Below are 24709 nucleotides of genomic sequence, written 5' to 3' on the forward strand. Positions count from 1 at the left end.
TCCCTACTAAACTGTCTTAGTCTAACCCACGAGCTTTCCCACTTACCGCCTTTGGATTCTCTCCTCGATCCCTCCAGGAGGGAACAAGCTGCAGCCGTGTGGGGCTGAGTTGCTGACTGGGGTTAAACCACAACCTACTGGTATCAGATCCAATCATAAGGGGTCCCAGATGTGGCACAGGAACAGGTCTCCAGATGGTTTAGACTGAGCTGGATGGGACTATGCCACTTTAGACCAGCTGACGAACTGCCCCTTGAAATCCCTCTTAGAAGAGTGGCAGCTTCTGAATTTTGTTTCTGCTAAATGCCATGGAGATATTCTGTACAAAGCAGAGAGAGGGGGAGCTGGGAAAAGGTGTTCTGGGGAAAGCAAGGCAAGGTATTGCCTTCATCTAAACTTATTGGCTGGAACTGCAAGGAGTCAGTTTAAAGGCACACCTTCAAGTATTTCTTGCCTAGTACAGATTAGCACCAATTTGAGAAGAGAGGCTGCTCAGAACTTCTTCAGAACAATGCTACCTGAAACGGAGCCTCCAAGGAGCAACTCATTTTTTAAAATAAAAAGGAGAGAGGAGGTTCAGACCAAAACCCCTGGCTTGATTCCACTTTTGCAGATGCTGACTTTATAACTAGAAAACTGTTTTGAATGTTCAGATTGAAGTCTGAATTTCAGTAAGCATATTCTGACTACAGGGCACGGAAGGATTCTGTGTTGTGCTGATTGTTTTAAGGCTCAGTAAAGACAGTCATATTTTGCAAAAAGCAATGCTGGAAGGGCAGGATGTAGTTTATGGCACAGGCTAAAGACCTCTGTCAGAGGAGGACTGAGGGGATCTGGGTTCAAGGAAGCCTAATTTTAGAGTGCAGGGCAGGTCTAGCTTACATCCCACCACTGGCTTCCTTTGAAGTGACCATAGCCTTAAACTGCTGTATAAGACCAATTGAGAAACTCAATTCATTCAATTTGCTTTTCCCTCCGCCAGACGGAAGGTTTCAGCTTCCCCAGGCCTTCATCAGTGCCACCATCGCCTTCTGCCTCTCAGCATTCCAGCCCTCAACACAGCGAAGCTGAGGATGAAGAGGATGAGAGATACGACGAGGATGAGGAAGCTGAAAGGGATAGGCTGAACATCAAGTCCCCCTTTACCATTGGAGCCTTGCCACAGGGGAAAAAGAAGCAGCATGGAGAATACAGGAACTGAACTCGTTGCTCTCACCCCAGCCCGGTCTCCCCCTCCACTCAACAGTTTCTCCTGTAGGCTTGGCAAGCTTTGTGTTAAGGACAGTGTGATGTGATTAGGGGAACCTTACATGTTACTTGAGCTACACTGTTGGAAAGCCTAATATTATTTCACCTTGAAAGTAGTTTAAATGACAATTTTTCTGTGCCCCTTTGAGGTAGAAGAGATTTTTCAAGCTTAATAAAACTAGAGTATGAGACAATCCCCTCAGGAGCTTATACAAACTGCAGATCATATGGAATCATCTGTATTAATCATAGTCTACACGAATAGCTACATTTTGGGTATCCCAAATGAATTCCTGCTTCATTTATGTTTCCCCTTTTCCCCTCCTAAACTAACATGAACTTGAAAACAGAGCTCAAAAAATTAGAAAACTAAAAATGTTACACTGGAGAAATATTGGAAGAGATAAAAAAGATACACTGAAAAGAAAATGGTCTTTCTTTTTCCTGATGCTGTTTATTGTAAGTTTACATAATTGAAAACATTTTTTTTACAGCACACAGAAGTGTCTTGATCCAGTGGTAAAACATACTTCCTGTGGAACAATATAAAGTCTTATGCAGTGGGCATTTGAATTTTAGAGACAAATGAAGTCATCTTTCTGAGGTCTTTTAGACCCACAATAAACAGCAGACCGTTTATTTTCTGATTCCTCTGGTATGTCTCTTTTATTTTCATCTTGTTATAGATTCTAAGTTTGTTAACAAACTGGTTTGGAGGGCAATGAATGTGACTGGGCTAAAGTGAATGACAAAATTGCCTTAAGTAACACTTTCCCCTGAAGACAAACCTACATGCCACAGAGCAATGTGATAACATTCAAAGATCAGTACTTTCCATTAGTCCATGCTCTATTTCACTTCTAGAAGACACCTAATCCCAACAAATAATGCTAAAAAAATTGCAGATATTAATTTGAAAAGCACCTGAGATTTCAAAGTGCTTGGGGAACAACTGAACCTCACGATAAGAACTAGATATTTCATTTGTCTTACAGAAAAGCTTTCAGAAGGATTTCAGTTCTTAGAGATGCAGAGTGCCTGAAGAGGCTCTTCAGAAGTACATTTTGACATGAAGATGTTAGGAAGGAAATCAGTCTCTTGTTTTGGAAGTTTGTGCATCAAAAAATGCTCATGCTGCTCAAGAAAAGACATTTCCAGGAATTTATTCAGCCTGTCCATCAGCAGGTAGGATAATGTAAGCTTTGGAGGTATTTACCTTCCTTGTCAGTCCCAGGGGAAGCCTAGGTGTCCAACTTTGGTTAGACTCCTACCTTTCAAACACTTAACCAGTGCTTGGTGACATGGTTCTTACCACAGGCCATTTCCAATATAAGTGACAACGTGCCTGTTTGTATTTTTAGTCACTTAAAATGAGTTTTAAAACTGGACTTTCAGTCTTAAGCTGATTTGGATACTTGGAAGAGCAACTATTCTCAGAAGTCAGGTTTAGGCTTTTATGGCAAAAGCTTGGTATTAAAAGGAGTCACTTTTTTAGCAATTTTAAGAGTACTTAAATCAATGGGTAATTTTTCATATAAAAGTGGTGAAAGCAAAGCTACTGCAAGTATTTTCCTTCATACAGTTTACTAAGTGAACGACTGCATTTTGTGTTCCTTCCACAAAGTGCTCTTAGTCAGAGCTCCCTCACAGAGTCAAAGGGTATAATGGCTGAGAGTCCCAAAGAAAGAACATTTAAAGGCCATATGGATTGAAAGTTAATGTTTTCATAAAGAAATAAATAGAGAAGTCTGTATTTATGGCCAGTATTTCAAAGCTCTGTTGCAGAGCAGAAAGCTGTCTGTGTTCCAGCACACTCACATGCTTTGAGCACCCTCCTGGTGTTAGAGAGTGCTCAGCTTTTGAGATAGGACTAATCTGAATGCTTTGTCCATTTTTCTCAGATTCAGGTCCTGCAGTGGCCAAAGTGACCTCTACCCCCTGCCTTGGGGCTTCTGTTAGTTCTGCCTTGAATGCCAGCATTAGCCATTAGTAACAAGGCAATTTAACTACAGCAAAACACTTCTGTCTGTTGAATTTATAGCATCAGGGGAACGGCTTTTCATTCAGCCCTGGCGACAGATTGCCTAAATTAAATGCCACACATTCCCAACAGTTACTGACACCTGACAAGCTTGGTAGCAGCTATCTGTTACATAAGGGATTATCTTCCAGATGGAAAATACTGGGCTTTCACAAACAGCTCACCAGCAAGGCAGGAGGTTTATTCTCTTTCGTGATATTTGTGAGGAATTGTTTGAGACCTTAAATTAGGAACACGCACAAAAATCAGTCAGCTGGGAATAGGATGAGTACAGTTTTTGTATCACTGGGCCAGGCAGAGGCAGATAAATTTCAAGACACTGAAAAACCAAAGGATGTAAAACCCCTCTACTTTTCACTTTTCTAGTGGAAGGTGTCCCTGGTCATATCAGGCCACTTGGAACGAGACAATCTGCTAGGTCTCTTCCAAGTCAGGCCTTTCTATAAGTCTGTTCTCTGATTTTGTGCTACTTTTTGTCTGAGCACTGACTGATGATCCTTTAAAACACGCTGGGAAATAACTTAGATGCACCTGAAATATTCCAAATATGCTTGAAACAAAGGGCAGTTAAATTAATGAAATTATTCTGGTGGATAGCACTGGTCTTCAGGTGAAGTCTGTAATGAATGTCTTCTGCCATACAACATACAGTGCTGTTGAAAGATATATTAATTCTTAAAAATGAACAAAGTAGGACACTTTGATTTCTCCAGTTATATTCCTCCATGAAGTGATACAGATTATAGACAATTACTGAAAGTGCCTCTAACCCAATGATAGAAATTAATTCCTCTGTTCGTTCAGCTCTGTTTCTTTGTGTTGAGTATCAACATTATAGTTAGTGTGAATTAAATTAATTGGCAGTGTGATGAGAAAGATCAGAGGAAATTAGCATTAAAAGATGAAGACCATGATTAGGGTAGAAGGTTAAAAAAATAAAACATAGTTGCTTGGACACAGAAATTATGTGGCTACTTTTTAATTATATGAGAACTACAGAGGGCTTTCCAGTAAGACCACAGAATGACATAAATAATGGTAGATACATCCTTATCAGCACAGAATGATAATTAACAGATTTATGTCCAATTCCAGTTTTGCAACTCAGAAAGAAAGAACAAAAAAGTACAATCCCAATGCAGTCATTAATGAGGCCCTGATAATGCACGACCTGTCCCCAAACTGTCTTTATGTAGTGGGACTTGCTCAGTAGGATTATTCAGAATATTTCTGCATGAGTGAACTGGGGCAATTAGTGCTGCTGCCTGTTCGCTGTGGTGACTGGTATCTGGCAAAGAAAAATACCACCAGCTTTGCAGTCACAGGTAGCTGGATTGTTCTAGTACCTCACTGAATTTATTGACCATCAGCACCTTACAGAGCCACCAGTGAGGTGGTGAAGGCATCTGTCTTCATCAGAGTTTAAAAAGCTTCAAGATACAGCTGGGTAAAAGGTGGTAAAAGGCTTCCCAATGGCAATTAAAAAACTGTTTTTAATGAAGTGGTTGTCCAAAAAGACAGTTTTTATCATCTTTTCAGTTAAGATGGTGCCATGTATTTTAAATTTTGGATTTAAAATTCTCTTCAGAAAGCAGGAACTTTACAGATGTTTTCCTTATCTGAACTGGCACCTTTTAATCCCTTTGCATTCAAAATGTTGTGGTGTGAATACACCTCACCCTTTGGGAACTCCAGTGACAATGGATGAAACACTTTACTTACACAGGTTATGCTTTCAGGCTCAATGCTGTACAAATGTTAAAGACATTTTAAATCATTTCACCAATTGGATAGATTGTCTGTCAAGTAGCCAGGGTGATCAATGTTTTCCTCTTCTGCTGTAAAGCAAAACACAACGGGGAAAAATAAGTTGCAGATAAAGGAAAGTTCAGGCAGCCAAAGTTTCCAGGAGACAGATGTGCCTCAGGCACAGACCTGATGCAGTGTGACTGCTCAGCTAAGAGAGGCAGTGTGTCTAGCAATAATCATGTCTTCTCTCAATTCAAAATGTAGGAATTTTTCTGTTTGCTGAAGAACAAAGATACAAGCTGTGTCCAGAGGGGTATATTAGCACATGGCAAAAATTTTCATGCTTAGGAAAACAGTGGATTTGTTCTTCTTCTGGACATTGCCCTCAGTCAAGTGTAAAATCAGCTGATCTGAAAGTGCATGGCTTACCAGGTTCCACTGGTTATTCCCTCCTACAGTGATGGAAATGTTATTCCACATACTATTTTCCAAACAAACTGCCAGTTCTGCTTATTTCTCTCAGATATTTCACCCTTTTTTCTCAGTTGCTGTCCAGCATCTCCTCTGCTACAGAAACAGCAGGCAGGAAAATACCACTAAAATTTGTAAAAATCCACCTTCAGGGGATTTTGTGAGCATACAAGTGACATTTTTCACGGATTCAGCCTTACAAGGGCTCATGTATTTTCTCCAAATCACTATGCTAATTTTTAATTCTGCCTTTCTCTCTTCGAAAAAGCCACTGAACTTTTTATTGTTCGGAGTTCTGCCATGGCAGGGAAGAGAGAGCTGAACACAGAGTCCCATCTCCATTTCCAAATTAATTAAAAAAAAAAAATAGTCTATGTGGCTGAAGAGGTGAAAGGTTTAAGGACAGAGGACATGGAAAACAAAGGTTTAAGGTCTCAGCCTGGTGATGTGAATCCAACAGCTTCCTTCCTGGGTCTCTTATGGATTCTTTTAAACTTTTGCACCAAATTCAGTGGAGGAATAAAGACTTCACAGGCAAACGATATTCTATAGAAAAAGGAACCCCAGTAAACATTTGGTTTGGAAAATTCAATTAAAAAATAGCCATTCCCTTTAATCCAAAACAGTAAAAAATCTGAAGAGAAAATTAAAAGCAGAATATACATATACATGCTATCATTATGTGACTCATGTTTTAATCTCTGTGAATACACACTCCAATGCAATTCACTCTGTGGAACAGTATCACAATTCAAAATAGACCTTTTAGATTGATTTGCTAAATCATCACCAAATGAAATACTGAAAAACCTCTTTAAAATAAGTCAGAGTAAGACAAAATGTGCATTTACCTTCTTCTTGTGCTCTCTGTAAGGAACTAAGGAGCAGTGCAGCAGCTTCAGAAAGAGATAAAGGATTTGTGTTCTGGCTGCGTGTTTCTAGAACATAAAAAAATCAGAGATTTGTGGTTTGATGGTGTCTGATGGCATTTCTTTACTTTGTTTTTTTTTATTATTGTTATTATTATTTCTATAACTAGAGACCCAAAGAGAAGAAAATACTCTCTTTTGCTCTATAACATTTTCTGCTCAAAACCAGAATAAATGCCACAGGAGAAATTAGCAATCTTTTTAAAAGAGAGGCTGTTTCAAAGTCCTTTACAAGGTAAAAAGAACATTTTCCTTTTTTGTATGTTCCTTACTTTTTTACAACATTCTGTTCCCTCCAGAAACATTGTCTAGAGTGGATTGACATTGTCTGTTTCTGTTATTTGTCTTTTCAGCACAATTAATAGCTTGATTTGATTTTTTTTCCAGTGCAAAGAGAAAGTTAAAAGCACTGATGAAAATCCCACTTAACAGCCAGGTCAGTCTGGAAATTATGTAAATGAAATCACACAGGTGCACCAGAGAGGAAAGTGAATCTTTATCATGTGCTGGTTGGACTGAAGGGACTAAAAAAAATGGGGTTTAGTTGTTTCTTTGATCCTGATTCCAGGAAAACAAATCCCCTCCCATTTCCATGGATTTCTCCCATGAGCGGGGAAGGTGGATAGGCTCCACAGCCCTGTGCCTGTGGACTCACCAAGCTGCCCTCTGTCATACACGTCCTTCCTCTGGCTCTCAGAGATGAAGCGACGTCCCTCTACAAAAGCAGTGGGGAAAGGATGAAAACAATCTCCAAATTTCTTGTAATTCCTGCTTCAGAATCCCTAAAGGGCTCTTCAATTTTCTGTATGGACAAGAGCCTTCAAACTCTTTGCTAGACTTTAAAGTATTGCCTTTTAAATGGTATTTCTATTTGAGAAAAGAAAAAAAAAGCCCACACCAAACCCCAAACTAACAAAATAAAATCACATTGCTTTCCATGCATCAGTAAGAATGATAAAAAGCTCAGTAGAAAAGTAACAGTGCATTATTCAGTTAAAAGAATAATAATAAAAAGGGTCAAATTCTTTGCTTTTATCATTGGAATAATTGTATTAATGTCCCTAGAACTTTCAGTTATATTCACAGTTGTTTGGATGGTATATTTATTTTGTGTTGCTATTTTTTGTATTGCCTTCCTTTTGCATTTCTCTCAGGATTATTACCTTCTTTTTTATTCTAATTTACAGGGAGCTTTTTTTCTTCCTCTCTTACTACCTACCCTCCCTGATACCTTTTAAATCAACAATTCAGCATACAATTTCTCATATTTATATTTGAAAACTTTATGATTTGGATCAAAGGACAAAATCTCTCTTTGTCTCTAAATTTTATCTTCCATATTTAATTCTTCTTTAACTCTAGACCAACAGTAGAAACTCAAAATTTTATTCACACAACCTTAAGGCCATAATTTTGATAACACTGACATCTAAGTTCTCCTTAGAAGAGGTTGTTTGTGGTCTTAATACCAACTTTGCTGCAAGGTGCTTGAAACAGGAACGTGTGTTCTCCTCTTACTTGAAAAGATGTTTCAATAAAGGCTGAGTGGAAATAAGGGATGATAACTAGATCCAGTATGCCTTAACCTCCCTTTAGGATTATTTCAGATAAAGAAACTGCTTTTCCAGTAGGCTTTGCAGTCAAGCTTCAATACATATATTATATATTGTACGTTTTCCACATTTTGTTTTCCTTTTCTTCTAACACTTGCTTTTTTTGATTTGAATTCTTGAAAAAACAATAAAATTGGCAATGCAATTCAGAGATAAGAGGAAATAACTAAGCACAGAATCACAGCATATTCTGCATGGGAAGGACCCCCAAGGACCTTTGAGTCCAGCTCTGAAGTAAATGGCCTGTACAGGGACTGAAGCTGTGATGTTACTAGCGCCATGCAATTAGCACATCTCTGAAAGCCTCAGGACTTCTACCTCCACAGCATCCTCAGGATTGACTGTTTGTGTGGAACCCAGGAATAAGCCAGGGGTGGAGAAAGTAATCTCAAAAAGGAAAGAGCTTGGGACTTACGTGCACCCTTCAAATAGAGCATGGCCTGAGGAGTCCAGTTCCTCCTTTGGAAATAAGCCTTTATGCCAAAAAAAAAAGAGGGCAGAGAGACATGTCAGCATTCCACACCATAGCTAATTAGTGCAAATACTTAATGGCAGCAATCTCTGGGCCTCATGGCCTTCAGCCTGAGCTCACCTGGGGGGCACTCCAGGAGAAGGCGACGAAGGACGCAGCCAGGAGCAGGGCAAGGGCAGATGCTGTGAGTTTATGCAGCCCCTGTGCACAACAGAGAACCACAAGGTGCAGGAGAAGCCTTGCACATCTGCACATCCTCCCAGCTTCACATCTAAATGTGGACTGCTTTGTCCCTGTCTTGCTGCCAAACCTCCTCTTGCTCAGGGGGTGTTGCAGTGCACACTGATCTGATCAGGGGATTAATGTTAAATAGAGCTTTATTCTTTTTACTCAAATCCATTCCATCCTGGTGAGAATAGCCATCAACAGAAGCACCTTCTGTTCTCCTATTTACCAGGATATCAGACCCTCCAGAAATGAGAATAATGTGCAAACTAATGGGTCAAGGTGGTATAAAGTCTACCTTGATTTTACCAAACCATAGACAACAAGCAAATGTTGTAGGGGGCTTGTCATTCCAAACAAACAAACAAACAAACAAACAAACAAATCAGGAGACCAAATCCCCACTTCCTCAGGTAAAAAAAAAAAAGAAAGAAAAGTTTTTTAAACAAAGCATCCTATCAATATCAACCATGATTAACACAAGTCACAAGACAGGTTTTTTCGATTCTTGGAGTTTCCTCACTGATGCAGCACATGCAAATGGAAGCACTGAGCATGAATCCTCTGTGCACAAGTTGCATCTCTGCTTGTTCACACAGACCATGTTGTTATTCATGTATTGATAACAGTGATGGGCAGCAGAGCATCTGACTTTATGTTTTACAGTATTTTTTTCATCCTGGTTTGAGAGCAGGTTGTGCAACTGGTGTTTTTTAAAAATACACATAATATATCTCTGTGTGTATTTCTTTCAGGTACTTTTTAAGGAAAAATTATTAAGCCTCCTTGCAGTTCCTAAATATTGCACTCACATGAAAAAGAAAAGCATTAATTGCAAACTAAATGTTTCCCGCGCACCAAAAAATTCTCACTTACCTTCATACTTGCCTTGGTGAGAAACCTTCAGGCTTCTTTCCTTGGGATGATGTGTCACAAGATCTCCTTCCTACATGTTCAGGGGTCCCTTTTTAAATCTTCCTAGTGAAGGTGCCCTCCCCTTCCGTGGCAGGGCGGAGGAGTTTGAAGGGATCTCTTGTCAGCCCTGTAGATGGAGAAGCAGAAGGTCTGATGAGTCCTGAGGGAAACCTGCAGTCTTGCAGGAAGCGATGATTGAAATGATTGAAAGATGGATACACTTGGAGATGCACCCCATTAGCTGGGTGAATACCTCCTGAATACATCAGCAGCAGCCCTGTGCATTTGCAGTGCATCACTTTCCTGCTGGATGATCAATAATCACAGCCAGACCGGGTATTAATATGTATGGTGAGTGTTTACCCAGGATAATCTAGCATAGCTCAGATTAATATCCTTGGTGGGAGCTGGAAAAGCTGGTAAATTCCTCACAAGCATCAAGAAAAAGGTCACTTAGCCAATGTCACTAGCTTGAGGATATTCCTTGCACACCTTCAGTGGATGTAGTCTATTGTTTGATTCTCTCATGATCTCTTGCATCTTGTTTTCCTACACACAAATAAAAGTACAAAGCTCAACAGCAACAACAAAAAGACCAAAAAACCCAATACACCCTGAACTCCTAATAGTCAGAAACACTTTTCTGTGTCATGGATTGGTTGGAGTAAAAACCCAGACCATGGGTTTGAATAGGTCAAGCAGTGGAGCAGTAAACAGAAAAAAGGCAGGAAGCAGGGATCAGAGAAGTCATTTCCATGAGCTACTTCTGGGTGATTGTTGGGCTCACTGTGGTCATGAAGAGTGCATTTGCTCCTCAGGCAGAGAGCTAATCATGCTTGATACCTGGACTTGCTTGCTCTGTAGCCAGGGTTTTCATCTCTCCTCCTGCATTTTTTCCTTTTTAAACTGGGAGATGGAAGCAGAAGGAGAAGCAAAGCAAACAAGGAGATAGAAATTTCCTGAATAGAAGATTGATCAATGGAAAGCTTACTGGAGCAGCCTCACCAACACGGCCAGCCTGTGGTCTGACAAAAATCCAGGTCAGCCCATGCATGTGACAAACACTGGCTCATGGATGTGGAGTCCAAGGAGGAATGTGCAGAGGGGCACTGCTTGCTGCTCACTGTGAATTTCTCCCTGGCATTGTGTCTGTGGACACTGCTCCAAAGCACATTATTAAGTGAAGGTGCAATTGCTGTCCAGCTTTTTGGGGAGTATCGCTGTTCTCTGCACATGCCACACAGAATTGCTCACTGAATATATAGAACTGGCATCAGCTGCAGCTCACACTGCTGTAGACACAAGAGACCAGAGGAAAATTCAGGTTTTGGTCTCAAGGAGTTCTGCTGTTAGAGATCTATCCTTTCTAAAAGGTCATGCCCTGATGCATCCTGGGCAGCAGAAGGGATTCTATTCACATCTACTTCAATGTGAAGTTTACATTTCCCCTGCTCTTTTCCCCTTGCTCTGATGGATCAGAGACATTTCTCAATGATGTTTAACCCTTAGCCTTAGAAGGGGACCGTGCAATGCAGTCAGGAGACATTTAACATGCAGAGGCTTGGAAAAGGTAAAACTACTCACCTATTTTCTTCTGAAGTGGCTTTAGATCTTACTTTTATGCACAGACCACAGGGCTGGAATCAAAACATTCAGCTGAGCCTGTGAAAATTTAAGCCCCTGCCTTTGGGATTGGCCAGTGTGAAGTATAATCTCTTCAGGATGGTAGGAAAACTAGAATGTGTCTGGCACTGAAAATAAGCCCTGTTTTTCCTGCCACTGGAATAAGACATGATAACAAAATAAACTGGGGGGACAACCAGCTCAGCCCCTCCTCTTGTAACTGGGGTGAAGATCAGGAGAATGGGAGGCATGGAGAAAGATTTATGTTGTTACCACACTGTGGAAAAATAACTTCAGTTTTTATTATCTTTTGACCACTTTGCAGAGTCTGAACTGCTCTGGCGTTGCCAGAGTCTCAGGCTCTCTTCCAAACATGGCTGTATTCCTAGAGTCCCACTGGCCTCCTTGTAGAGATTTGAGGCTGCCTGGAGGGCAGCAGGGAGCTGAACTGAGCAGCTTCAAATCTGAACTGCCTTGTTGTGGGGAGAGGTGACCACCAGCTCAAGAACAGCTTGACAGCATCATCTTCAAATAAATGGTTTTATCACCATACCATCAGACACCTCAGTGGCACCAGGGTGTCTAAAAATCAGGAATTTAGTTGCAACCTGCAGAAAGAGACGGTTGACCTTGGCCAAACCTCATCCGTGGCACCTGAGACATGCACAGGGCAGTGCCAGCTGTGACACAGGATCTGCAACATCCCTGAGACCTGTGGAGGAGCAGCCCAAGGGCAGGCAGGATCCCTAGGGCACCTAAAATGTCCCTAATTGCTTTGGACTAGCAATTGAATCCCTCTTAGAGGGGAAGGCAGTAGGGCTTCAATGAGCATCACCTGGCCACAGGGTGCAGAGCATTGGGAGGGAAGGGCTGAATTGCCCTCTGGATGTGTCTGTGTCTTCTCATTGTCTTCAGCCAACAGCAGGCAAAATGAATCCAATCTCAAATTGTATTTCCATAATGGTTTTGGGTTTTATTTTTTTGTTTCCAAAAAGTTTTTATTTTTCTCTTAAATTGTCTGTGCCTTTGTGACTTATGGATCCAAATCCATTTATTTTTACTATGACCAATTACTCCAAGTTGCTTTTGGTTTTCAAACAAAAGTGTATCTCAAAACCATCTTCTTGGAAATCTGTAAGAAGTCTTCATGCAGAACAAAGCACTTCAGGCTCATCAATTCTACTTCAGTGATCAAAATGTAAAAGACTCGGCTTCTCCCTTCAAAGCTTTCTTTTGCCATGATCCTATGAGGCCATCTCACCCTTCCCACAAACCCAACTACTTCTAGGATGGCATGGGGGACACAGTTAGTTTGCAAACAGGAGGCAATGTTTTGGGAAGGCACTGCAGGTACTCAGAGTGCCTGCATTCACAAAATAAATGTGGATGCATAAGGGCACATGTGAGCTCTTACCCTTGAAAAATGAAGCAGCCTGTAATTTGGTTATGGATCAGAACACACTAAAAAACTGTGGCACCTCGGCAGGATGAGCTGTTCATGAAACACTCATTGTCAGTGCTGCCATTTCTCAGCTGATTCACCTGGAGGAGGAAGTGGCTTTGGCATGTAATCAATACCCTGAGTGAGGGAAGTAGAGGGTAGCTTGCTATAGCAGCAAGACCCCTTATTAGAAAGAACATAACCTATTCTTATTCTTAGAGATGATCTAAAGGGCACAGGCTGCATATCCTGACGCTGGAAGTGATAAAAAGCCGATTTCTGGGATTGAAGTTCAGTGCTGAGGTGAGGGAAAAAGTTCTCATGTGCTAGAGTTTGAACTAGTGGGGTCAAACCTGCATCACTGACTTGCGTCACGACCATGCACTTTCCCAAATATTTCCCTGGAACTATGAAATGCAGCCCCTGTGCCTGGGAGTTTTTAACTGCTGGTAAGGACAGCAGTGACCCATGGCTTCCTCCTGAGAGAAAGGTGTAGCTGCTGTGTGTGTAGGTGGTCAGTGGGTACAGCAGCAAACACCGCACTGTCAAGGTATAAATCTCCTGGAACTTCTGACCTTTGTCTTGTGCCTATTCTCATTTCCTTTGTTTTTGGTTTTGTTTTTATCTTGCTAGTTTGGTAACTCTCTGGGGATTACATCCCACTTCTGTCTGGCATCTGAACAGCACCTAGCACAGCGTACTTCTGGCTCCTACATGCTACTTTAGCATCTTCAAGGGCTGTGAAATGTCATGGCTGAGCCTGAAAAGCAGGAAATTACAAAGTATTTTTCATTGCATTTGCAGTAAGTTGGATAGTAAGGCAAGCTTTCTCCCAGCAGCAAAGTCAAATATAGATTGCCCTGGGAGGATGTTGATTTGTTATCACTGAGAAACTCAGAGAGCACATTAGACAATCCCTTTTTAGGACTCACTGCCCAACTGATCCTGCCCAGACACATGGTGATGAACCATATGACCTGTTAAGATCTCTTTTTTTGGACTGTTTTTTTGTGTTTCTGTGATCTTTCAAGGCTGACTCTGGACTTTAACCCCATCTATTCCATTCAGACTAGGGGGAAATTTGTGTACAAGTTCCATACTTGCCCTGTGAAACTTATTGATGCAATCCATACATACATTTTATGCCACACAAACATGGTTTTCAGTGTTATTTAATTTAATAATAGGCCTTAATTTACAGAATCATAGACTAGTCTGGGTTGGAAGACAGTTTTAAAAGTCACCTAGTCCAACCCCCTCTACAATGAGCAGGGATGTCTTCAACTTCTCTGGGAAGGTGAATTTTCATGGTGCAGCTCTGAAGGAAAGAGACAGTCTCTGGTGTAATTATAAATAAAAGTCAAAGTTAAATATATTAGGTAAGCTGATGGATATTTGAAAAAGGAAAGAGCAAAAATGCACAAATATTTGGAAGGGGTAAATATCTCAAAACGAGGTGTTACTTCTGAAGTTCAGTGAACCATAGGACAGGACAACAATTTTTTTTTTCCCAGCAATGGACAATGCTGGTGGATGGCAGTGCCAAGTTTCACTTTTACTTCACAGTTTTCCCACAAAACAGGGAACAGCAATGTTGGCTCACTTCCACATTTTGGGTTTTAATCACAAAGCACTTGTGAGGGCACTTTTCACTTTTTAATTTTTTTTTCCCTAGCAGGGGTGTCATTTTTCCAAGTGTTTGCACAATTCTGATGGCTTGTGCAGTTAGTGGGTATTGGGCAGGCAGCAGGATTCCCTCAACAACATTCTAGCTCCAGCTTTTTGTACAGCATATGCCTAAAGATCCACACTGTTAAAATGCAGGGTTTTTTTGACCATTTAATACAAAAGAGAAGAGTTAGTTAAGTGTCCTAATGACAAAATATTTTATTTTTTTTTCCACAGAACCAAGGGCCAAGCAGACTGTTAACACAGACTGTTTAATTCACTATCAGCTCGAGAGACTTCAACACTTCCTTCCTTTCAAAAGCGGTGAGAGTGATGAAATTTATAAAGTTCCTGGATACTCTGTTCTAACTGTCAGAAATTAGGAGAGATTTGCTCCTGCCTGAAATGTTGCTGTAGGTGGGAAAAATAGGAAAAGAACTGCTAATAGAAGTGAGAAACATCTCAGGAGCCCAAGTTTTGACACAGCAATAACCTATATCACAATTCTCCTTGCTGCTTTAAAAAAAAAAAAAAAATAGAAGAGCAGGGAGACTTTGAGTTGCATTGAAATTCCAGGCAATTAATTTAACAGCTGCAGGAGAGATGTGAGAAAACAAAAAAAAAATCCAGAGAGCTGGAGCCTGCTGCTTGATTAGAACCTGGTTGCAGCTGGGGGTCTCTCTCAGCTGAGGGCTGAGTGGCAGCAGCTGTACCTTGTAAAGCTGATTTTCCAGCAGATGAGCCCTCTGCTCATTTAAGTCTGGAAGTTTCTCCTCAGAGGAGCAGCTAAAATTGCTGTGCTATTTCTCCCAGAGAGGAAAAGAAGTTATTTTTTCCATGTGCCTGTGTAAGTACAAGGTCTTGGGCTGTGTTTTGTGTTGTTAGTTTTTTGGGGGGAACTTTTACTGGTACATTGCAGAAAAAAGTCAAGTACCCTTTACTTGTATCTGCTTGAAGGCTCTTGAGCACTTAAAGAGAATCCTAAATCTAATTGCAGTGTTTTTTTAATTTTAATTTAAAGATAATTCATCTATCTCTGGAGATAATGTATCTGTAATAATGCACCTTTAACATAGAAAACTGCTTTAACTTCCTGGCATTTATTTGAGGATTAAATATTTTAAGACAGATGTAATTGAAAAGTAATCGCTTTTCTAAAATTGCTCTGAGCTTCTTTTTATTGTTGTGTATTCCTGTGGCTAAGGACATTTTCATTAAGGTAAATGTTACTAGTTATAGAAACAATAGAAAAATAAACTTGAAATAAACTTTGCCCTGCCTGTATCAAACCAAGTTGCTGCCATGCAGGCAGCTTGTAAAAAACCAATGGATACTTGTATCTATTTTGATATAGCTTAATAAATGCTTCTATATGATTTTATTCCTTACTTCAAAAGATTATACAAATGTTAAATTCTAGTGAAGCATGTTGCTGTTTTGGGAAAAGAAATTAATTTTTCTGCCCAAAAAATAACTTAAAATCTGATTCTTGGGAGCTTCAGTCAGCTTCATTCAGTATGGTATTATTATTTAATAATACATCCCTTTTAATGCTCTCAATGTCACAGCCAACTTCCAGCTGGAATTGTTTCCCTCTCATTTCTTCCCAATGACAAGGACTCAGCCTAGCTGGGGATGTCTATCCCAGAGCTCTGTCCCAGGCCTGCTGAGGGCATCCCTCGGTGAACATTCCTGGTGCTGCTGTTCCAGAAGATGCTGCTTGGTGGGGTTGAGAAGCTGTGGGTGAAGTCCTCAGTGTGCCATGAAAGCTCCCAACTGATCAGTTCAGGTGGTTCAGTTTGCAGGGCAGATGGGGAAACCTCACTTGGAATGTGGATCTATCCCTGCAAAATGAACCTCCCATGCCTTAGTCCCACACAAACTTGCTTATCTCATAGGAAATACTTTTTTTTAAAATGTTGCCTGGCTGAATAGATAATAAAAGTATGTATAGGATGAAATGCCTCTATAGGGCATGTTTCTTGTGTGATTCCCAGTGTGGCAGCATTACAGCTGTAGTTGTGGCTAACTGGTGTAAGAAAAATGGGATTTGGGGTTTTCTTTTGTTCTTGTAGTCTCACAGAAATGCTGGAACTTGTTGGTCTCACTTTTTCTGCCTTCACCCCCAATATAATTAAGTGCTTCCTTTAATTTAAAAAGCCCTCTGCTAGTTTTCAGGGTGTTCTTCAGTTTTTGCTTTCCTTCCCCTCACCTCCCTGCCATGGTTATGGTATTTAAGGACAAACAGTGAGATTTCTGGAAGTATTTCTGTTTGTCTTCCCAACTTTTCCACATCATCTTCTAGTTCCCTGGACAGCTAAATATTATGGCTGAAGGTTTCTGTCACAGCTGGTAAGTGGAACAAGGGTTTTCAAACTACTTGATGCCAAAGCTGAAAGGAAAAATTGGCATAAATATGTGTATGTTGATTATCCTGACTCATATTTTTTTCCCTATTCTTCCCAGATATTTTGAAAGAGAAAGGAATTGACGATGTCTTTGCAATGTAAAGCTAAGAAACGTCATCACAACCCAGTGAACAGCATCCGCAGGAAGATCAAATCGATCCAAATGATGGACCAAGTCTCCAACCCAGCTCTGCAGATACCAAAATTCCAGTCCCGCAACTTTGACAGTCCACAGAGCAACACTAAAAAAAATCTGGAAGAAATACTGAAAGGGAGAACTTGCAGAGGTCAGGATAGCACTTTTTCACCCTTGGCCAGTGCTGATAGTGACAGTGTTTTCTCTGCAAACTCTCCTTGTCTCGGGGCCGCCTTTGGCTCCTACCCTGCAAACGCCACCTTCTCAATCCTTAAAAGCAGTGAGAAATCCAGCAGCTCATGGATTCCTTCATGTCCCATGGCGAACTCCACTCCATACTGCTTTGGGTCCAGGGAGGCCAACGCCCAGGACAAACCATGTGTTTTGTCACTCACTGAGCATAACGATGTGCGGCCTAAGCAGAAGTATCTCACCTCAAGTCCAAATTTATATTTCTTCACATCTGATAAAAAGCCAGAAAGTGCTGTGGTCCAGCCTCCTGTGCCAAAGACGTTTCCTTCGAGTGAAAGAGGTAAAAATTCTGAAGAAAAATGCCTCCTAATTCAAAATCCTAGACACACCTGAACATTCAGCCTACGTAGATTGCATTTAGTTACCACTTAAACTGGTAACAACACATTTTAGTAGCACTCAAATCTTACAAGACTGCAAGAAGAGCTGATGCAGATCTTAAATTTTCTCTAAAAAATATTAATGTGAGCGTAAAAAGTGAGGAACACACTTTTATGAATTTGCTAATTCGTTTTTGGTTTAAGAGATAATGATATTTTTAACAGTTTAAGATATAAATTTAGACTACTACTAACCTTTTTTAAATAATCAATTTTTATTTTACTATCAATTTAGACTATGATTTGGTTATTAATTTAGACTAGTTTAGAAGATACAGGAGTTTGGATGTTGCTCTTAGTTTGGGGATTTTGTGTTTGGTTTTTTTTTTGTTTAGGGATTGTATTCCTAATAAGTTAATTCAACTATAATGATTTCCACACACTATATCTGGAGGGGGAGGGAAGAAATACCCAGCCCCTTAAAATGTTCTGTTTCCTATGTTTTTCTATGTCTTTTACTCCATGTGAAAGAAAAGCCAGGTTTTCCAAGCATACATGTGTAAAAGTAGACACATGAACTACTTCCCAGCCCAGAGGCTCCAGCTATGGCCAGTCCACGTTTTTATTGGAGGGGAAGTTGTTTTTGCTGTTTTAATCATCTGGAATGAAAGTTACCATGAGCAAATAAAGATGGGCAATAACAGATTTATTCCTCATAGGAGGGTGTCAGATGCTGGCATACAAAGCTGACAACATGCATGATGTGAGTCTCATCTGTGAGGAAGACCTGCTGACCACTATCTTCTGGGCATGTGACATCCATCACACAGGTTTGCCAGGGGTTTTTCATAAAACAGAGACTGCTTTGTTCTCCTTCTAGCAGATTTCCAAGGTTCAGAGCAAGCTATGATCCCTGAGAGATGCCCATCTCTGACATGCTCAGGTTCCCTCAGCGAGGTGCCTGTGTTGTGGCAGATGCAGAATAAATAGATAAATATCTCTGTCTCTTTTGCATGGTGCCTGATCCTTCCCCTCCTGATCTCTGCAGTGTTTTATAAGCGGGGAAATAGAGGAGCAACATGTTTCTAGTAATCACTGTTATTGCAAATGACTGTTTCTTTTAGCCTTTATCCTGTTAGAAACATGGGAAACTTCAGAGCAGGAGGCAGTTCCTCCCAGTTCCATCTCAAACATGACTAAAAGGGGTAGAAACATGGAATGGTTTGGGTTGGAAGGGACTTTAAAGGTCATCTTGTTCCAACCCTGCCTTGGGCAGGGACACCTTCCCCTACCCCAGGGTGTTCAGAGCCCCATCCAGCCTGGCCTTGAGAGCAAGGATTAGTATCACGTGTCACCTTTTGTTCCTCTTAAACTGAAGTCCACAAAACTAGTAAACTGGATTTTTACACTTCTGTAGTAGGAAAAAAGAAAAAAAAAACAATACAAAACCCCCCAGCCCAACCATAAAGAGTTCTAAACTATTTTTTTTCACACTACAGCTGCAGGAATCAGTTGCTTTTCTACAGCACTTGAGGGGGCAATTGGATACAGTGCAGTTCAGTAGTGTGGCCTTTTACAGTTTCTTATAATGCCTTGCCAGATTTTGGAGTCTTACCCCTGTTTCTACTTTAGGAAAAGTAGCAGTGTCCAAGATAGTTGATTATTTGAGGCATACGACAAGTCGGGGATCAGAGGACAGTGGTCTTGAAGAGCTGTGCAACATGCTTGACCCAGAGCACAAAGATATCTCCATGGACCTGGAAACATATCATGCCATCATGGGAGAGTGGATTGAAGGCTGCAAGAGGAAATGGTAACAGCATTTTAATAAATCTATCTCATAAGCCCTTTGTGAAAACAGGAGAGTATAAATTTCTGCTGTGGCTTGTGCCTTCCATACTCTGGAGAAAGGTGGCTTTGGGACACTGTGTCCACAATATTGGGTTTGGCTAAAATTTTAGAAGTGTTTCAAGGCTGGTAAGCAGCCCAGGGTCCTGCTGATCCTGTAACCCTTGATGCTCATTTGTTTCAGGGAAGATGGTGCCGCTGAGGAATCATCAGCAAGCACAGAAGACCCAGAATTTCAAGTAGCTAAAAACATCTCTGAAGGTGCAGAACATTTTACTCTGTTTCTGTTTGGGAAAGCTCCACTTTCTTGCTCTATAACCAAACCCCACCTCTTTCAGCCAAGAAGACACCTGTGAGGATGAACATCACATCAGGAAGCTTGGAAGCATTTGGGGGTGATGTGTCTAAAGGAGACATGTGAGTGAATTTAAGCAATTCCTTCTCAGAATATAATACTCCTTGCTTTGAATTACTTGACAGAAATTCCTAGGACCTCTGTTTCAGACAACTATCTGTGCAGAATTTAATGCTTACCTCAGTCTGCAGGAGCTCTTGATGCTGTCACCTTCTTCCTCACAGCTTCTGCTCAGACTTATGAACCCACCAATAATTTTTCCTACTGATATCTTGGTGCTTCTGTAGCCCTTTGCCTTTTTAATTCCCTGTGGTCAGACAATTGCCATGTGTTTCTCTGTTTAAACTGGTTTCTTCCCTCCTTCCAACAATTCTTAGTTGTCTGACAATAAGAAGACATTCTGTCCTGAAAATCTGGTCTTGGGTTTTGTTTGGGTGTTTTTTTTCTTGTGATAGGGAGTTTGTTGAGGGTTTTTTGTTTGTCTGTTTTTAGTAGTAGTAGTAATGTCTGTGACTTGGGCTCTGATAAGGGTAAAGCACTTTACAAAGAGCAGAAGTTTCATTTGCAGTTCATGTGTAGTCAGAAATCCAAGATCTGTTCTCTGCTTCCACATAATTTCTCAGGACCTCAAAAGAGTGATCCTCATTCAAGTTTTGGTTGAAAGCATAAATGAGGGATGGCTTGGGGGACAAGAGAGGATCCAGAAATTGCAGAGTGAATACAAAAGCATCATTAGTGGCCCAAGAGGTGGTTAGCAAAATCTTAAGGCACTCATGTACACATCCAGCTGTGGCACTTGTCTGGCAGCAAACTTCAGTTGTATGGAGCAGAAAGAAAGTGCTTAAAACAAAAACTCTCTTCCTGCTGCCCACAAAACTGGAGAACTGACCTGAAGATTTTCCAGTATCTCTGTGCAGAGCAGGTGACTGGACACAGCAGCATCACAAGTCCTCTGTTGGGTCTCACCTCTAATCAGTGCAGTAGGATGTTGTAAAAGACTAAATTAGATCAAATCGCCTTTCTCAACCTTTCCTGATTTGCTGCATGGACAGGGAGACTTCTGATTTGATAACGTGTGTTGCGGACCTGCAGTACAACAACCAGAAGCTTCAGGAAGAGAACAGCAAGCTGAAGCTCACCCTGGAAGCTGTGGATGAGACCAACAACAAGCTCCTGGCAGATAATGAGCATCTACGGCAGCAATTAAAAAGGTGAGAGAGCCTGATGGCACCAGGCCTGCCATGGGCAGAGCTGTGCTCTTCCAGCCTTGCTTTTATGCTTTTCTCCTCACCAGTGCTTCATGACAGTGGCATTCTTGACTTTGTGTTGTATCTGTAAGGTTCAGCCCTCTTGCCTGATTGCTCTGCTCTGTCCCTCCTGGTTCTTATGAAGTAATTCATCTCAGAGCCTGGTAACTGCAGCATGTGGTGGTGTGGGTGCACGGGGGGAAAATCTCAGGCTAAAGCAAACAAGCAAAATAACAACAACAATCAAAAAAAGGCATAATATTACCAAGAAAACAGCTGAGTGCTGGAATGCTTCCAGTCCTAGACCACATTCTTGTTGCCAAGCAGAGGGGAAATGAGTGTTTAAGATCTAGTTTGCTACTCGTTTGGGGAACTGAGGTGAGCTGTATCACTTGTTCAGCATTTCTGTAGCCTGGGGACGTCAGCACCATGAGTACAAGCCTGCTGTTCATCAGGTTCATCTGACCCAGTCAATTAAACTGTGGTATGGTTTGGTCAGCTGCTAAACTGTTCCCAGGATTTTCAGGGAGATTATGGCAAGAGTTCTGCAGGGTAGCTGGCATGGGATGTGTGCCCTGGTGTGGGACCACCTACTCTGGGATGCTCTGCAGGATAGAGCTGGCCTGGAAAAGGGTGCTTTAATTAAATTAATTTTCATATTAAATTTTTATCTATAATTTTTAACCTTTTAATATAAATTTAATTAATTAAACCAGTGCTTTGATACACAAGGTTTGGGGTTTATCAGCTCAGGGTAAGAAAATGGTGCAGAGCTTATCCTTGAAAACTGAACTGAAATGGTTTTGTCAACTGTTAACTATGAAGTATTGCCAAGATGAGTTTGTGCTCAGGTATCCTGATATATTTAACTGTAACAAGTTAAAATTTTAACATATTTAACCGCTTTGTTTGCATCCACCTGTCTTGGATGCTTTGTTTCCCTGGGGTTTTATCCCTTACTGTGAAAATGGAAGGGGTGATGAATAGAGGGTAAAACCACAAGCCTTTGCTTCCTGGACAAAAATTATGGGCTTAAACTTGATTGTTGCTCTTCTGTTAAGTTTCTGTGCCAAAACACAAGTCCCTGGTGGCTTCTAAAAATATTCTATTTCAAGCCTATCTAAACAGCCAGCATTAACTGGCTAAAGTTTCTCTGGATTTACTTCCCCCATGCAGCATCCAGCACTCTGTGTTGAAAGCCAAATCACTGGAAGAAGAACTAGAAGAAGCAAGAAACAGCCTGAACCTGTCAGAAGAGAAGAGAGAGCAGATTCTCTGGCAGAACAAACAGCTGGTGGGTGATCTTCCTTCTTGGTTTGCCTCATACAGCATCTCACACCTTGCTATGGCAGTGGTGTGACTGCTCAGGCTGTTAAAAATGCCTTTTGACTGTTGAACTTGACATGCTAAAACCAACTCTTTGTTTTTCTCTTTTTCTATTGTTTTATTTCTTTCTTTCTTTCTTCCTCCCCACCCCCCAAAAACTTGATCAGGAAAAAGAAAATCAGTCTCTCAACATCAAAGTTACTTCTCTTCAGGAAGAGGTAAAATAAATCATGATTTGACATGTTCTTGCCTAGCTAAAATTTGCCATTGAGAAATGGAATATGTGTCAGATTTTGAAGCCTTGCATGCTAATTAGGCTATCAAAATATCTAATATTTTAAAGGGGTTATTTGTCATAAAAGCTTTATATCTTGAATTTGCACTGTGCTTCAGATTTTTCATTTGCTGGGTAAGTAAGGATATGAGGTTAGGGAAGCATAGGGACAAACTTCTTCTCTCTCCCACTACCTTTTTCCCAAGATTTATAGGCAAATTCCATATATTTCTGGTTCCCACAGCTATAAATACACAACTCTATATTGAAGCAATCTCCATCCAACAGTTATTCATTTCATATTCACTTCTGTTTTCCTCCCTTAAATCCAAAGCACCTTGTATAGAGCTGTAACACCAAAAATATGGGGGGAAATAGGAAAAAAAAAAAAAAGGCAGTGGGTGGGGTCTCCACTCACAGATGGATCCATTGACCCTGGCCATGGACCAAGAGGAGGATTTTGGGGAATACAATTCCATTAATAGAGTGCTCCTAGGCTTGTTTTTTATTCAGAGGAGAGCTATTCATTCTTACTTTTTTTCTTTTTTCACTTCATTAGAGCAAACATTATATAAATTGGTTTTTATCAGGTGATAAAATGTTTTAATACTTGCTTACAGACTGCTTTTCAGACTGTTTGGGGGAAATGGAGAAACAGGTTAAATCCTCCCTAGTAATGAAAGGAAGAACCTTAAGATCAGCCTTTCTGCGAAGCTCCTTAGTCCAAATAGCTATTAAACCACATCCTTCTGAAAACAATTCTCATGCTGCAGGCCTGGCTTTTCTTTAGATTCCTAGGTCTGGTAATGGTTACAAATCCCATTTTGAGGGTTTTCTCTTTTACCAGTGCTCTGGGTGGGAAAAGGAGTTTTGGTGGGGCAAACACATGCAATGTATGTGCAAAAATGCTGGTAGTGCTTGAGAGTAGGCAGCAGCTTGGGGGTGGAGATGTCATTTTTGCCTGGTTTCTTCAAGGAGAAGCTGTCAATCCACTCAGCTGTGCCTAAACACTGTGTGTCTTGTTTAGATTATTAGGAATAGCATGGACACCGACGGGCTGCAAAAGAAGATTTTGGAGCTGTCTAAAAATGCAGCACAACTTCAAGTAAGCATTTCAAAGCTGGGAGGAATAAAAAGTCAGCCTGTGCTTTACTTGGGTCTAGTGAAGGGGGAAATTCTGCTTCTGGAAGGCAGACAGCCCTGAACCTCTGTATACTGAAGGAGTGCAGTGAAATAGTAGCTTGGAGAGTGTGACAGCCTTGACTAAGGAAGTTGTTGTCTGAAGGCTAAAAACTGGGCTAGAAGAAACAATCCAGTTTCATTTTTCCTCCAAGTTAAACTTTTTGGAAACCCTATCCCCACTATTTGAGAAAACATATTAAGGTTGTACTTTGGGTGATGTTGCTGAAAATATTGGCCCTGGGCAGACGAGAGGAAACCAAGATGACTGAAAGTTGAGAATGCTTTCACTCCTTGCTGGGTACAAGATTTGCACTTTGAAATGCACCACACATGGTATTCAAAGAAGAATTTGATTTTGCTAAGCAAGGAACATTGATACTTTTTCCCCTCCTGGAGGAAATAGGAACAGACTTTTGTTATAGCCTGAATTGATGGCTGGGATTACTTTTGATCTTTTCATTCTTCAGATCCAAGCCCACCTCTATGAGAGCACTGTGGTGAATAAAGAGGCAAGCCTGATCCAGGTTAGTTGCTCTTACTCCATTACTGACTGAAAACCACAGAATCATGGAATGGTATGGGTTGGAAGGGCCTTAATGACCCCTTGTTCCAACCCCTGCCATGGGCAGGGACACCTTGCACTGGCCCAGGCTGCTGCTCTGTGCTGACTGTGGGATATTTGTAAAAAGGCAAGGCAATAGTATTCACTGTTGGCACTCTTATTTCTACTCTTCTCACGCTGCAGAACCTGATCCTATAAATGGCTGCAAAGTAGGCGAGCTCTACTTTAGGACCTGGGTATGAGTCAGCATAATTAAAGGTTTCAGGATTTTGCTTGCTTTTTTTTTTTTTAAATCACAACCTTTTAAAACAAACTTGCAAACTTCAGAAAAAATGTCCAGAAACTTCTAAAGGCTACTTCCTTCAACAGGGACCTACAGAAGGTCTTTCCCTTCATGTCTTTTA

At 40.9% G+C, this 24709-nt stretch overlaps 3 protein-coding genes across 7 annotated transcripts in view; 2 read left to right on the forward strand and 1 right to left on the reverse strand.

Annotated features, from left to right (window-relative positions):
- Positions 1–1895, forward strand: part of GYS2 (glycogen synthase 2) — a 43551-nt gene extending 41656 nt beyond the window's left edge. For both annotated transcript variants that reach the window (XM_085049046.1, XM_085049047.1), the window contains one exon: positions 983–1895. In XM_085049046.1, the coding sequence (XP_084905172.1) occupies positions 983–1201 (219 nt within the window). In that variant the 3' untranslated portion in view covers positions 1202–1895. The remainder of the gene's footprint in view (positions 1–982) is intronic.
- A 2169-nt stretch (positions 1896–4064) lies between these two features.
- SPX (spexin hormone) lies at positions 4065–9774 on the reverse strand. Its single transcript, XM_085049048.1, has 6 exons — positions 9625–9774; positions 8644–8724; positions 8467–8524; positions 7094–7153; positions 6361–6447; positions 4065–5127 (listed from the first exon to the last, which is right to left on the reverse strand). Exons 1-6 carry the CDS (start codon positions 9628–9630, stop codon positions 5069–5071), a joined length of 351 nt encoding a protein of 116 aa, XP_084905174.1. The 5' UTR covers positions 9631–9774; the 3' UTR covers positions 4065–5068.
- A 5339-nt stretch (positions 9775–15113) lies between these two features.
- Positions 15114–24709, forward strand: part of IRAG2 (inositol 1,4,5-triphosphate receptor associated 2) — a 37169-nt gene continuing 27573 nt past the window's right edge. For all 4 annotated transcript variants that reach the window (XM_085049050.1, XM_085049052.1, XM_085049053.1 and 1 more), the window contains exons 1-11: positions 15114–15242; positions 16862–17471; positions 18231–18341; positions 19144–19324; positions 19544–19620; positions 19698–19776; positions 20767–20925; positions 22138–22255; positions 22455–22505; positions 23589–23666; positions 24211–24267. In XM_085049050.1, the coding sequence (XP_084905176.1) occupies positions 16889–17471; positions 18231–18341; positions 19144–19324; positions 19544–19620; positions 19698–19776; positions 20767–20925; positions 22138–22255; positions 22455–22505; positions 23589–23666; positions 24211–24267 (1494 nt within the window). In that variant the 5' untranslated portion in view covers positions 15114–15242; positions 16862–16888. The remainder of the gene's footprint in view (positions 15243–16861; positions 17472–18230; positions 18342–19143; positions 19325–19543; positions 19621–19697; positions 19777–20766; positions 20926–22137; positions 22256–22454; positions 22506–23588; positions 23667–24210; positions 24268–24709) is intronic.

Source organism: Lichenostomus cassidix, chromosome 1Aa, assembly GCF_008360975.1.
Source record: "Lichenostomus cassidix isolate B80296 chromosome 1Aa, HeHo_3.0, whole genome shotgun sequence".
Classification (NCBI taxonomy): domain Eukaryota; kingdom Metazoa; phylum Chordata; class Aves; order Passeriformes; family Meliphagidae; genus Lichenostomus; species Lichenostomus cassidix.